The following is a 13,706-nucleotide window of genomic DNA, read 5'->3' as shown; positions in this document are numbered from 1 at the left end:
CATTTATTGTTAGTGGATGGCCTGGATCGGTCCATGATATGAGAGTGTTCAGTGATGCCATAGAAAAATACGGTGACAAGTTTCCACATCCTCCTACAGGTACACTAGTTTCTATACGATAGTCTTTACATTTATCCTTATATGTTGTCTAGTTCTTTTACCTAACAAGTTTGCCTTCATTTGTAGGCAAGTTTTACCTAGTTGATTTGGGGTATCCTAACCATCCCGGTTACCTAGCACCTTACAAGGGTACAAAGTACCATCTACCGAAGTTTCGTAATGGTCCAATGCCCAAAGGTATGCAAGAGACCTTTAATTATGCACATTCATCCCTTAAAAATGTTATCGAGAGGTCCTTTGGAGTTTTGAAGATGAAGTGGAGGATACTAATGGGTATACCAAGTTTTCCAATGCACAAGCAAAGTAAAATTATTGTGGCATGCATGGCAATTCACAATTTTATTCGAGAGAATGGTATTGCCGATAGGGAATTTGATTTGTACGATTGTGATGAAAATTTTATTCCAATGCCCGAAACTTCAAACCGCGGAGGAGATAGGACAAGTACCCAAGGAGGAGATGAAGATAGCAACATGAATGTATTTCGAGATGAAATAGCTCATGCCTTGTACAATAAGGTCTTAAAAAATTTGATTTCAATGTTGTAATGATAATGTATTTTTAGTTTAATTTTGGAGTTGTTGGACATTGTAATAGACATAATATTCCCTTCTCATGTACTGTGTAAGAGTGAAAGAGAAAGAGAAGAAGAGAGAGGAGAAGAATCAAGAAGAAAGGGAGGCATGCATGCATGCAGTGCAAGAAGAGAGTAGAACGGAGGCATGCATGCATGCAGTGCAAGGCCCTCCGTTGCATGCAAGGAGGGCCAGCGCACCCAGAGCATGCATGCAAGGAGGGCGGGAGGGGCAGCGCGGGCGGGAGGGGCAGCGCGGGAGGAGAAAAGCAGGGGTACGGGAGTCATTTTGACTATTAGGTGCTAAATTTTAGCCTCCCATCCAAACACCCTAGGTGCTAAATTTTAGCCCCTTTATTTGAGTGGGCTAAACTTTAACCCAGGGCTAAATTTTAGCCCCTCCTCCCAAACAGACCCTTAAAATGGTTAGATAAGATGAAATACCCATAATACCTTTTCCTTTCTTTTTTTTCTTTTCTTCCTATTTATTTTCCTTCTTTTCTCTTCCTATTTATTTTCACTTCCTTCAGCCTCCCATTCTCTCTCTAAACCCTAAACCCTAAACTCTTCCACCGCTGGCCTCCCATTCTCTCTCTTCCCTATCCATCTTCTGGCCCCCGTTGCCCGCCTCCTGGTCTCCCGCTGCTGGCCTGCCCCCACCGCCCGCGGCTGGCCCCCACCTCCCACTGTCGCCGTCGTCCACCTCCCGGTCGCCTTCACCCCCGCCTCCCGGCCGTCGCCGTCGTCCGCCTCCCGCCCATCTCAGCCCCCGCCGTTGCTGTCGACCGCCTCCCGCCCGTCGCCGTCTCCGCAACGCTTGCTGCCGCCTCCACCTGCCTGCGGGCCCTCCCTTGAGGGCAAGGGTGGGAAACGAGGAGGAGGAGCCGTGGGAGCTCGCTTTTTTGCTCCGCCTCCCCGGAACGGCTCCTGAGAGTGGGATTCGCGGGGTCGCGGGGTGAAGCCGCCGGAGCCGGAGCCCTTTCGGGCGTTGCGCGCCCTTTGACAGGGCTTCTCCCGAAGCCGCTCGAGGAGCCGCTCCTGGAGCCCAGCCAAATGGGGCCTAATCGTTCATTTAACTCTTGGTACAAATTCATTTAACTCTTGATTTTTGTACGTTGCAATAGGCCGTTATAACATAACGTGCACATGTATATCAGCAAACCAGTCCATTAAAACAAGCACATATAAATTGAAACGAAATTATTGGGTGGATCGATTCGGAGCCGAGATGGCGCATGCACGTTCACATGGCAGCGAGCTTGCTGACGTTGATGGGGTACGCCTCGGCGGTGGAGTTGGAGCCGAAGGCCTTGGCGGCGTAGATCCTGTTGGCCGCCTCCGTAGGGTGGAAGGCGTCCCAGAACATGTAGGCGCTCCGGTCGTCACAGGGCCGCTGCAGCGGCAGGCATGTGATCTGCCCGTTGTTCCGCCCCACGCCGCAGCATCCGCGGTCCAGCACCGTGAACCCGTGCGCGGCGGCGTTGGCGGCGAGGTCCTTGCCGCTCTGCACCGTGTCGAGGAACACCAGCCTGGCCCCGCGCAGCTGCTGCGGCCCGCGGCCGTTGAAGCGCTTCACCATGTCCAGCAGGCCGCGGTTGTAGATGGCGATCGCGCTGTTGATCGTCTCGTTGCACGCGCCACCACTGCCGGCGTCTGCAGGCGTCAGGGTCGGGTTCGTCGCACTGTAGCTTCCACCGCCGCCGCTGCCGCTGCCACCGTTTGGGTTTGATGAAGTCGACGATGATCTCCCAACACCGATGCCGCCACCCCAACCGCCACCGCCACCGCCACCGCCACCGCCGATGCCGATGGAGATGGCGATGTCTTCGCTACCAACGGAGGAGGGGGTGTCGGGCTGGTTGTCGTTGTTCATCCTGGCGAGCTCGTAGGGGATGCAGCCTATCTGGCCGACGCCGGCGACGACGAACTTGCGGGCGCCGAGGCCGTAGAGCTCGGTGATCTGGGCGGCGTAGCCCTGGAGGAGGAGCGCGGCGTAGTCCCGCGGGCTGTACCGCCGCGCGGTGTCGTAGTAATTGGGCATGAAGTAGTTGTTGAGGTAGTCGTTGCTGCCCATCCCCACGAAGAAGATGCACCGCCCCAGGTGCTCCGCCAGCCTCGCCGCGCTGCCGCGGAACGCCGACGAGTTCCCCATCGCGGCCACCGCCGCCCGGAAGTGGTCCACCTGCTCCGACAACGGGTAGTGCCCGCCCTGCCATTGCCACAACAACACAAGGAACGAAGCTCTTGTGAATTGTGATCAGCTCGCCGGCGACGACGACGACGACGACAGCAAGGTTGTGTACGTGCGGTACTGAGCTAGACGACATACTGACCAGGTTGTTCCCGGTCTCGGCGAGGACGCCGGAGGCCCCCGAGGCGAAGTTGACGCCGCGGGGGAGGTCGGCGGGCCTCGCGGTGGCGTAGGGCGGGACGAGCGGCGGGCGGAGGCCGAGCATGTCGGAGAGGAAGTCGACCATGGTGCGGCCGTTGGTGAAGCGGCCGGGGGGGCCCTCGTGGAAGTCGATGCCGTAGGGCCGGTAGTTGGCCCGCGCCAGGCTCAGGATGTTGTTGTTGTTGCCGTTGTCCACCAGCGAGTCGCCGAAGATGTACATGCACGGCGACGGCGCGCCCGACGCGGCCACGCCCCTCGTCTCCACGGCGCAGGACGCCATCGCCGCCGCCGCCACCGCCACCACGAGCGCGAGCCTCCCGCAGTCCATCTCCGGCGATCTCTACTGCTACGTGCATGCTCATGCTCTCATCGATGGATCAAATATATATTGCTGGCCAGGGTATAGTAGGGAGAGCTTGGAGTTACTCCAACAGCTAGGCAGGGTAGGTTGGGAGTTCAACCGATGAATCATGCAGCCGATGCATGGATGGATTTGATCGGTCGTGACGACGACGCAGCGAGCTCGTGAAACATTGATGGATGGATCGTTGGTTGCTAGGTTGTGGCTGCTCGCTCTCTGTTGACTGGTGGTGGTTAACTCACGGATTCCATTATTATTCATGCATATATTCACGCCCAGTATAACTGTGTAGTCCTATAAAGTAAAAATTGGTTGCTGTTGGAAAATGCTGATTTGAATGGGAAACGAGCATAGGAACCAAATTTAGATGGATCTGGTAGTAGCTAGAGTACGCCGGAGTGGAAAAAAATTCGGTGCAGGAGGACTGCAAAGAGCCCTCCGTGCAGCCCTGCCTCTGATTTCTGCCGCGCGGTGCTTCGTGCAGATCGGACGGGACAGCGTGGAAGAGGCATCGCTCGGCTCAGGAGTGGTTTTCTTTGCCCTCGCGTCGGCTCAGGCTCGCTCATCTCAGCTGGCCAGCTCTCCTCCTCGTTCCCCTTCCTCGCTCGCCGCTTTCCCCAATCACAGTCCCCAAGCCTCCTCCACCGCCGCCACTACAGGACCTCGCCGGGTCCGAGCACCTCGTCGATCACTCCCCTCCCACGATAGGGAGGCCCCTGACGTGAGCCTCTGCAACATCTACCGCCAGGGCTGCACCTCCGACGCCGCCCGCGTACTCCACGCCGCCGAGAGTCTCGGCTCCCCCGCCGACGGTGGCTCCTGCAGCACAGTCGTTGCAGGGTTCTAACTTCTAACAGCATGGCCACCTCGACCGTCGATTGCAGCCCAGGAAATGTCAGCAGGGTAGCTCTTGCTGTATCTGTAACCCTTGTTAATTTACTGTCTGTTTTAATTCATTCAAATTAAATTTTCCAGGTATGGCACTAAGGGTGTGTTTGGTTGGTTGTATCATTTGATTCATGTATGAAATAATTCAAAATAATAATGATCCTTTTGTTTGGTTGGGTGAATTGGACCAACTCATCCAGGATGAGGCCATTCCACTTAATACATTATTCTACTAATTAGAGTGAACCATATGGGTTGAACCACCCCATCCAGGATCATCCATGCATGCATCATGTGGTGCATGCAACCAAACACACCCTAAGCTTTCGCAAGATAATAACAATGTTCGCCGTCAAGGATGTTCGAATGTACCACCCAGAGAAAGAGATGGCTAGTCAGGGTAATTTCATTATGGTCAGCATTGAACAGCTCATCTTTGCATTAGAGGAACTAAGGAATATTTTGATTATAACAGTTCCGCTCAAGCAGTTGTAGGTTGGGAAGCATTACTTTGCATAGAGGCAGGCACAAACAGTAAACAAAGAATGAGCTCGGCCTAGAATGCCACTGCCGAACTTCAGAACTGAATGAGCTTCAGAATAATAAGCTTCAACGGCCTAGAATGCCATTACCGAACTGAATGAACTTCACAACTGAATGAGTTTGGGTCAAATTGTAGAATGTAGATTCAGAGAGATTTTGTTTGCACATGGATTAAAATGGATTCGAGCGATCGCTAGTCTGGCCTGCTGAGAGCTGCCAAATCGCGAGATGAATCATCTAGCAAATTGGTGCGCGAGTCGAGCCTCCTGTGCGCCGGCGACGCTCCGGTCAAGCCAATCGAGCTTCCTGTGCGGCGGCGCCCCGGCGGCTACGCGCTGGGTTAGCCAAGCCATATGAGCATGCGGCCCGTTCCTACTTCCTACTTTCTCCTCAGGCGCGCGTCCGATCCGCTTTGTGGCCATGCGGCAGAAATCGAGGCAGGGCTGCACGGAGGGCTCTTTGCAGTCCTCCTGCACCGAATATATGTGCATGGCTGCACGGAGAGATGCTATTTGTCGTGAGAAGGGAAAATGTTGGTGATTAAACAGTTTCTTCCAGAGCTTCTCACGATATATCTGTGTAATAGCTCATTATGGTACCGCCGTTTTTTCACATTAGCATACAAAGTGATTGATTCCTTGTGCTTAACTTACAACAGCCACATATGGTAATGGAAATTCCCCCGACACGTTATTCTGATCTACAGAGAAACACTATTGTATTGTCATTATGGAGTGCAAGAGTTCTTGAATATGATGGAGAATCAGTATTTCTGTCGCATGCACATGTACATATTGTTTTGCATTTTTCCCGTCATACAAAGAACAAAAGCGCATATTGCCCTCCATTGGCCAGCCCAAGCTTGTAACATTCCGTCCTCGAAAGCTGTATCGCCCAGTCCTTTCGAGGGGCGGGCACACGTACACATAGCACCCTACTTACACTTTCGTCCTCGCTTCGTGTAAAAGAGTTAATCTGAAGGTGCTATGGCTTGTAACATCCCGTCCTTGAAAACCGTATCGCCCAGCCCTTTCGAGGGGCGGGCACACATACACATAGCACCCTACTTACACTTTCGTCCTCACTTCATGTAAAAGAATTAATCTGAAGGTGCTATAGCTGGTGGATAAAAGCTTATAAGTTAACTCCACCCTTGCTCAACTAGCAAGGTGGTACTAACGCATGCGCACCTGCGCTTATGGATCACTACTGGACCATCCAAAGTTGTGCCGGATGTCACATACACCCTCCTCAAAGAACTTGACGTCCTCGTTGGTCCAACTCACCCACATTTGGGCAAATGTCCAGGAACGTTCCCTCTTAGTTCACGACCGTACGTCCAGTGCGCGGCGCTACATGCCATGCTATGTGTCCCCTCCGGGCCCATACGCTCCATGCGCCATATGCCCGCACATTGACCCGTACGCGCAACCGCGAGGGTCGGCTTTGATACTATTTGTAACACCCCATCCTCCAAAGCTGCACCGCTCAGCCCTTCTGAGGGGCGGCAACGCTTGCCCCAGATTTTCTAATGTTATAGTAACCTGAAACAATGTCCAAGCCCTACCAAGCGTTCAAACTGGGCTATCAAAAAATGTACATGAACCAAGTTTTTAGCATTCGCTTAGATTGGAGCCAAAGGGGGCGGAGCTGAGATCGGGGGTGCCGAGACATTGACAGTTAAGCTAACTTCAGGTTTTATGTACAAAATTCAGGATCAAGAGGCTAATATTACATGGACAATCATGGGCTCAGGTGTGTTTCAGCACCCTGCAGATCCGCCCCTGGGGCCACAGTAAAAATGTATGTCTATCACATTTTGCGCAACATTGCAGAGACAATACTTTAATCAAGTAGATGTAGCATAGCTTCCATGCACGGATCAATTACTCCTACATGTTTGGCATCACTCAAGCTAATGTTAATTTTTCTCTTTTTAGACACAGATGGCACAGTTGCAGATTCTTGTTCAACCAAGGAAATGTTGTGGGGGGAATGAAATAATGAATGATAACCATGTATAAAACACAACACATAAGTCCAGTTTTACAGCACATGACATACAAGTTTAATTTACATCATGCAACACAAAGGTCGAATAAAAGGACACCTACGACAGTAACCATAAGAAAGTGCATATAAACTTGTACAAACCGACACTTAAGCATGTAAGAAGACTGAAAGGTTGGTAAACATGGGCCACAATTTAAGTGTTGAAGCTGAAGCGTGCAATGAAGTTAAGGAGCAGAGATGGCAGGTCCTAGTTCTGAGCATCATGTCCTGTTTGCTTTCAAGATGGGTTTGTTTTTGTTTGCGTCAAGTGCTCTTTCCACCCTTCCGAGGTCAAAGTTGCCTTTCAGATTAACCTCTCTGATGTTTCGAAGGTGCTCGATCCCAGAAAGAGAAAGTTGGTCGATACTCGAAGACCAAACTATCTTCTAGAGCTGAGGAGTGGTGGCTTCATCAGCAAAGCTGATGCTAGTGATGCCTGAGAACTCTATAACGAGGAACACGAGGCTTTGAAATCCATCTTTGCTGAAGGCTAGTGTTCTTTCACTGGATGACTTCTCCTGAAGCCTAAGGTAGCGCAAACTAGTGAGCATGCCAAGGATTTTAATGTCCACAGGTGACAGTGGAGTTTTATGCAGGGTTATCTTCGTAAGTTCCTTGAGCTTTTCAACCCAAGGAGGCAGTCCATTTATGAGTCCACTGATTTCTAGTTTCTGAAGATACTTTGGAGGTATTAGTAATATCTCTTCCATGCCCATGTCTGCATTAACGTTGTTAGCTATGATCCGGATAGACAAAGAGACAAGACTTCTGGTCAGATTCCCAATTGCATGGTACAAATGCATGAAGGCTCGTCCCTCAGGGTCCTGGAGAACCACTTCTAACTTCCTCAGATGAATTAGGTTGCAAATTCCAGTCAGCTCACTGGCATTTTTGGAAACTGCAATGTGGGTTAGCACCTGCAGTTCTGTCATGGCCCCAATACAATGGGGCATCTGGACAGTGAAAAATGGTTTTTCTACTCTTGTGCTGCCCTCGCTAATGTAGCCAGTCGGTTGATCACCGGAAAGTAGATTCTTTAGCTTTGGAAGCTCAATACGTCTTTTGGTAAAAACTCGTACCTTGGTTTGTCGAACGTCAGTCTCTTGGTACTGGAGCTTGTCAAAGCTAATGTAGTCAGTCGGTTGATTACCGGCAAGTAGATGCTTTAGCTTTGGAAGCACAGTGTATCTTTTGGCAAAAGCTCGTACCTCTGTTTGTCTAATGTCTAGAGTCTCTAGAAACTGGAGCTTGCCAATCTTCTTGGGCAGTTTGGTAATGTCGGTATTCCGGATGCTTAGGTACTTGAGCTTAACAACATGGTTGCAAATGTTCTTCAGATGGTGGTCCGTCAATTCCTTGCAATCTTCTAGATCAAGCACTTCCAGGCCCCTCAAGTTAGTTGATGAAGGAAGCAATTCCAAGAACATTGTTGCGGTGTTGGAACGGGTTGCATGTACTTGCTGCACAGCTTGCGCGAGTTGGAATTCATGGCTGATTGAAAGGCGATGAGCTAAGTCTGGTGGAAGCTTGATGTTGTCCCTGGTTTCCTCTCTAGCGATCTCAGCAATAAGATCATGGATGAAATCATTCATCACACAGCTTTTGACCTTGCCGGTAGCATCGGTGTCCTTGGGAATAACAAATCTGTGGGCAGCAAGCACATCAAAGCAGTGGTCAGCTTCATCCATGGCACTCATCAGTCTGCCTCTTTTCTTTACCCTGCCTTCAGCAACCCATCTTCGTACCAATCTTGCCCGTTTAAAGATGGCCAATCTTGTCCGTGAATGGGCAGCATATCCTGTCTGCCCAAAGGTTGTTTTCAAAGGGAAAATGCTCAGATGCAAAAGGCAACTCTTGCAATTGCTCGACAGGCCATCGTAAGCAAACTTTAGTACTTGCTTTGCTTTGTTCGGCGATGAACCAAGCTTGTCCCGCAACAATCTCTGAAACTCATCTATGGTCCTATTAGGATTACCATAGAGAACATGAAGGAAAAAGTTGCATGTGGGGATTGCATCTACTAATATTGAGATGATGTCCCTTAGAACATCACAGAGATCATAACGGTTTTGGTTGTTGCTGTTGACTAGGCCCATTGCTTCCTCCAAGTAAGAATAAATAAGCTCTTTGCGGTGGTCAGACTGCAAGCTTGATACGTCATACACTTCAGAGGGGACAAGCGACTTGGCTTGAGGAAGGTACCCTGTGGTAATTATTATCTTACTGCCCGGAGTGCAGTCGCCGGGAGGGAAACAGGATTTCACGCAATCCCAAAGATGAGTTCCATCCCGGTCCCAGAAGTCGTCGAGCACAACCAAGAACCTTTTATCTTTCAGATGCAGCCGAATCTTCTCCACAAGCTTCTCATGGCCCCATGCTTCCAACTGATCTGGCACCGGAGCTGATAGCTTCTTCAGGATGCTCCGGAGTAACCGGCTGGGAGTACAGAAAGGGCCCACCTCGATCCAAACCATGCAGTCCCAATCCTCCCAAGTCTTTGCTTTCTTTGCAAAATTAGTCCTGCTGTCGGGATCCCCCAAGATTGCAATTACTTTGGGCCGAGGCGCAGCAGCTTCTGCGTCTTCCTCTGTTTGTAGTGTCGTCTTCTTCCAGACGTCCCGAGATAATTGCTCCAATAATGGGGCAGCCGGCTTGAATTCGGCCGAAGCACGGCGCCGAGCGTCTTCCAGCTCCTTGTCTTCATCGTCTCCGGCAGCCAGCGACGACGAAGCCTTGGCGGGCTTCTGTTCCTTAGGGGCTTTGACGCCGTACCTTATCCGCCTCTCCCCAACCTCCCGAGCCCGGACCTTGAGCTCTCTGATCTGCCTCGCGATGCGGTGGCGCGCCGGCAGCGTCCACAGCAGCCGGGGCAGCCGGCGGAGGTAGCTCCCCGCGCTGGCGCCGGCGCCGAGGCTCTGGACGTAGAGGTCGACGCAGTTCTGGGAGGCGTAGGCCACCTCCGCCACCTGCTTCATCCACGCGCGCACCCGGTGGTCCTCGTCGCCGCCGTCGCCGGTGGCCTCGGCGAAGTGCAGCAGGAAGCCGTGCATGCTCTCCATCTCGTCCTTGATGAACTGCACGTCGCTCCGGACGCCGCTGAGCTGCTGGGCCTCGTCGATGAGGGCCGACGTTAGCCGGCCAAGTAGCGACCCGACGGCCCCTTGCGCGGAGCCCAGCAGCATGTCTGCCATCTTATGAATTAGGACCTGTTGGCTTTTGGAGCACAGGACCCTCACCCTCCTTCAATGGAGCATGATGAGGCTGGAAGCTATAGGAACGAAGAGAGCACATGTGCATGGCATGGCTGGAGAGAGGAGATCACCAATGCCAACCAAGGCGGTGACGAAGCGTTAACTTTTGATTCATGATCGAGGAGAAGCTTTTACGTAAGCTAGCCGTGGTCTCGTTGAGGCTTAAGCAATCAAGTCATTCCACGCGTGTTTCTGCATTCAGGTATCAAGTGTTTCCTTCTTCCTTTTCCTTTTTGTATGCGTGCCTGGGATGCAATGCAAAGTACATACTTTTATGTGCGTGTCTGGCGTACAAAGTACCAGGTGCTCCGTTTGCTCGTGCAAGCTTCAGATATACTAATAGTAACAGATTACTTGCGTAAAGCCCTCGACCTCTCCACTCAATCACTTTTCAGTTGGTGAATGAGTTGTCCATTGCCATATTGTCAGGATGTGGGGACTCGTATCCTCTGTATTTGATGCTGTCATGCTGACCACAATGTTTGTGGTTTTTGAAACAGTAGCTGTTATTTTTGGGCCATGGAAAAACTGATGTAGGTGAAAACCGTGTACCTTTTTGAAAACACTCACGAGCGGATCCACGTGTTATTCACAGCCCACCCCACTCAACTCTTTCCCTCCTCACTGACGAGCGAACCCCCCTCGTCAGCATCGCCTTCTTCCTCCTGACGATACACAGATCCATATGAGCCTCAACGGTGGTCGGGGCCTCGCCAGCCGATCCCGCACGCGCGGTAGCGGAGCTCGCGCTCCCGCACCCAAACAACTTCAAGAACCCAAGCAAATCCTCTACGAGAAGAGTATGAGTGCAAGAATTAGCTGGCCTTGTGAACGAGCTTAGCAATGTCAAGCTTGGTGCTACCGCCGGCAGAGAGGAGGAGGCCTGCCTCGTCCTTTCCTGCACACGCATGGGAGGAGAAGAGGGCTGGCGGAGAAGGAGGCGGGCGTGCCGGAGAGGGAGGGGAGCCACCGGCGTTGACGCCCAGGCCACCACTGCCACCACAGCCCGCCGCCGCCGCCGCCGCCGTCGCACAGCCCGCCACTGCCGTCACCGCACAGGGAGCCGCCAGGCGGAGAGGAGCGGGCCTGTCAGAGAAGACAGAGGGAGAGTGGGGGGCTGCCTGGAGGAGAAGAGGAGCCCGAGGGCCGGTCGGCCAGGAGCCGTCTAGGAGGTGGAGTGTCGCGGGTGGGAGGAGGTCGCGGGTGGGAGAGGAAGGGAAAAAAAGAAACGAACGGGTACAACATAACCGATGGTAGGTGGGTTAATTTCGTGCAATGTCCGATTCATAGCCAGCCACAACACCTTCTTGCTGTGAAAAATAAACTACACAAAAACAGCTTTTTTAAAAGCACCTGAGAGGAAGCTAGTCCCTTTGGTTGGCTTTTAGGTCTTTCTAAAGCCAAAACAGTTTAAAAGCTCCACCAAAGGAACCCTAAGGAGGGAGGGTAAACTTAAAAGCCTATGTCTTCTACTACCGCATCATTATAAACAGATCATACTATCAAGATGTGCATCTATGGTTAATCCAGTGGGAAATCATCCCATCCATAAAAGAATGTTGCAATCTATAGCAAAGCCTAGCTAGTTATTATTTTGAAAAGTAAAATTTTGCATAGCTAGTTATTATTTTGAAAAGTAAAATTTTTCGATTTGCAAGAATGAATTGCGAAACCTGACAGTATAATATGTTAAAGAGAATAACCTACAGCTTATTGCAACTCCCTACAAAGGCTGATTTTACTTTGAAATTTGGATGGGACTTCCGTGGCCACTTCTTGGTTCTGTTCTCCTTTAAGAGGAAGTGCAATTTATTATTTTCTTATCAATTACTCCTTCAGATTCTAAATTGCTGTTTTAGGATTGTATTTGATCAAACTTCTTTAATTTGCCCATCAAATTATAAAAGTTATATAGATCCATAACAGATGGTTGACAAGTACTCCCTTCGTCCCAAATTACTATTCGTTTTGACTTTTCTAGATACACAGACTTTGCTATGTATCTAGATATATGTTATGTCTAGATACGTAGCAAAAGTTATATACTTAGAAAAGCCAAAACAAATAGTAATTTGGACAGAGGGAGTACTACTCCATCCGCTCCAAATTGTAATTCATTTTGACTTTTCTAGATTCATAGATATTATTATGCATATAAACATACATTATATCTAAATGCTTAATAATATCTATGAAACTAAAAAATTGAAACGACCAACAATATACATCATGACAATTAGGGTTATTGTTGGAAAGGGGCATCCTTTAATTCTCATCTGTAAAAAAAAATTCCAAGTAGGGTATAGATCAAGATATGTTAATATTTTGTGACAGTAAATTTGAAAAAGTAGCGGGTCCCGTAGCTCAGTTGGTTAGAGCGTTGGTCTTATGAGCCGAAGGTCGCGGGTTCAAGCCCCGCCGGGACCATTTTTGACTATTTTTTCTTGTTTTTTAATATTTCTTCCTCCATGCATATGTACTGTTGTTCTTTTTTGCTATTTTCCCAAGATGTATATCGATTATTTTTGCTCGCTCCAACATGTATATCTATTATTATTTTTTACGCATATCTACTTTTTTTTTCTATGTCCAACACGCATGTACTATGTATTCTTATGTACTATGTATTCTTCTCTCAATATCAACATTGCATTTCTATCCGTGTCAACATGCATATCTCCTACTCCCTCCGTTCATGTATGTAACACCCCGTCCTTCAAAGCTGCATCCGAGGGTCAGACACACATATATATAGCACCCTACTTACACTTTCGTCCTCGCTTTGTGTAAAAGGGTAACCTGAAGGTGCTATAGCTGATTGACAAATACTTATAAGTTGGCTCCACCCTTGCTCAAGTTGCATCCGAGGGACGGGCACACATACACATAGCACCCTGCTTACACTTTCGTCCTCACTTCGTGTAAAAGGTTAACCCGAAGGTGCTATAGCTGGTTGACAAAGGCTTATAAGTTGACTCCACACTTGCTCAATTAGGTGATACTCCCTCCGTCCCAAAATATAGCTACGTTTAGTTTTTTTAAAAGTCAAATCTTTTTAACTTTGACCAACAATATCTCTAAAAATAATTTTTTTCAAATAGAAAAGGTTACATATTATAATAGTTGGTTTCACGATAAATCAACTAACATTATTTTTATGTTATTAGTCTCTATGATTATTTCTCTGTCAAAGTTGAGAAGATTTGACTTTGAAAAAGTCTAAACGTAGATATATTCTGGGACGGAGTACTAAACATAAGCACCTGCGCTCATAGGCGACACTGGACCAACCAAATTGGGTCAGATGTCACATACACCCCCCTCAAAGAACCCGACGTCCTCGTCGGTCCAACTCACCCACACTTGGCCAAATGTCCGGATGTCACATACCCCCTCCTCAAAGAACCCGATGTCCTCGCCGGTCCAACTCACCCACACTTGGCCAAATGTCTAGGAACGTTCCCTCTTAAGGCACGACTGTACGTCCAGTGTCGGCGCCATATACCATGCCTGATACCATTTGTA

General features: G+C 49.6%; 2 protein-coding genes and 1 non-coding gene across 3 annotated transcripts; 1 reads left to right on the top strand and 2 right to left on the bottom strand.

Annotated features, from left to right (window-relative positions):
* Nucleotides 1-1,799: 1,799 nt before the first annotated feature.
* LOC101784735 (GDSL esterase/lipase At1g33811) lies at nucleotides 1,800-3,457 on the bottom strand. Its single transcript, XM_004967824.3, has 2 exons — nucleotides 3,028-3,457; nucleotides 1,800-2,903 (listed from the first exon to the last, which is right to left on the bottom strand). The coding sequence occupies exons 1-2, from the start codon at nucleotides 3,412-3,414 to the stop codon at nucleotides 1,938-1,940; spliced, it is 1,353 nt and encodes a 450-aa protein (XP_004967881.1). The 5' UTR covers nucleotides 3,415-3,457; the 3' UTR covers nucleotides 1,800-1,937.
* Nucleotides 3,458-6,879: 3,422 nt separating this feature from the next.
* LOC101784336 (putative disease resistance RPP13-like protein 3) lies at nucleotides 6,880-10,263 on the bottom strand. The gene has a single exon (XM_022826510.1). It carries the CDS (start codon nucleotides 10,119-10,121, stop codon nucleotides 7,317-7,319), a length of 2,805 nt encoding a protein of 934 aa, XP_022682245.1. The 5' UTR covers nucleotides 10,122-10,263; the 3' UTR covers nucleotides 6,880-7,316.
* A 2,271-nt stretch (nucleotides 10,264-12,534) lies between these two features.
* On the top strand, nucleotides 12,535-12,608 carry TRNAI-UAU. Its single transcript has one exon. It is a non-coding gene; the product is annotated as a tRNA-Ile (tRNA).
* The last annotated feature ends 1,098 nt before the right edge of the window (nucleotides 12,609-13,706 follow it).

The sequence above is a fragment of the Setaria italica genome, chromosome V, assembly GCF_000263155.2.
Source record: "Setaria italica strain Yugu1 chromosome V, Setaria_italica_v2.0, whole genome shotgun sequence".
Lineage (NCBI taxonomy): Eukaryota > Viridiplantae > Streptophyta > Magnoliopsida > Poales > Poaceae > Setaria > Setaria italica.
This window is presented reverse-complemented; position numbering and strand designations above follow the sequence as displayed.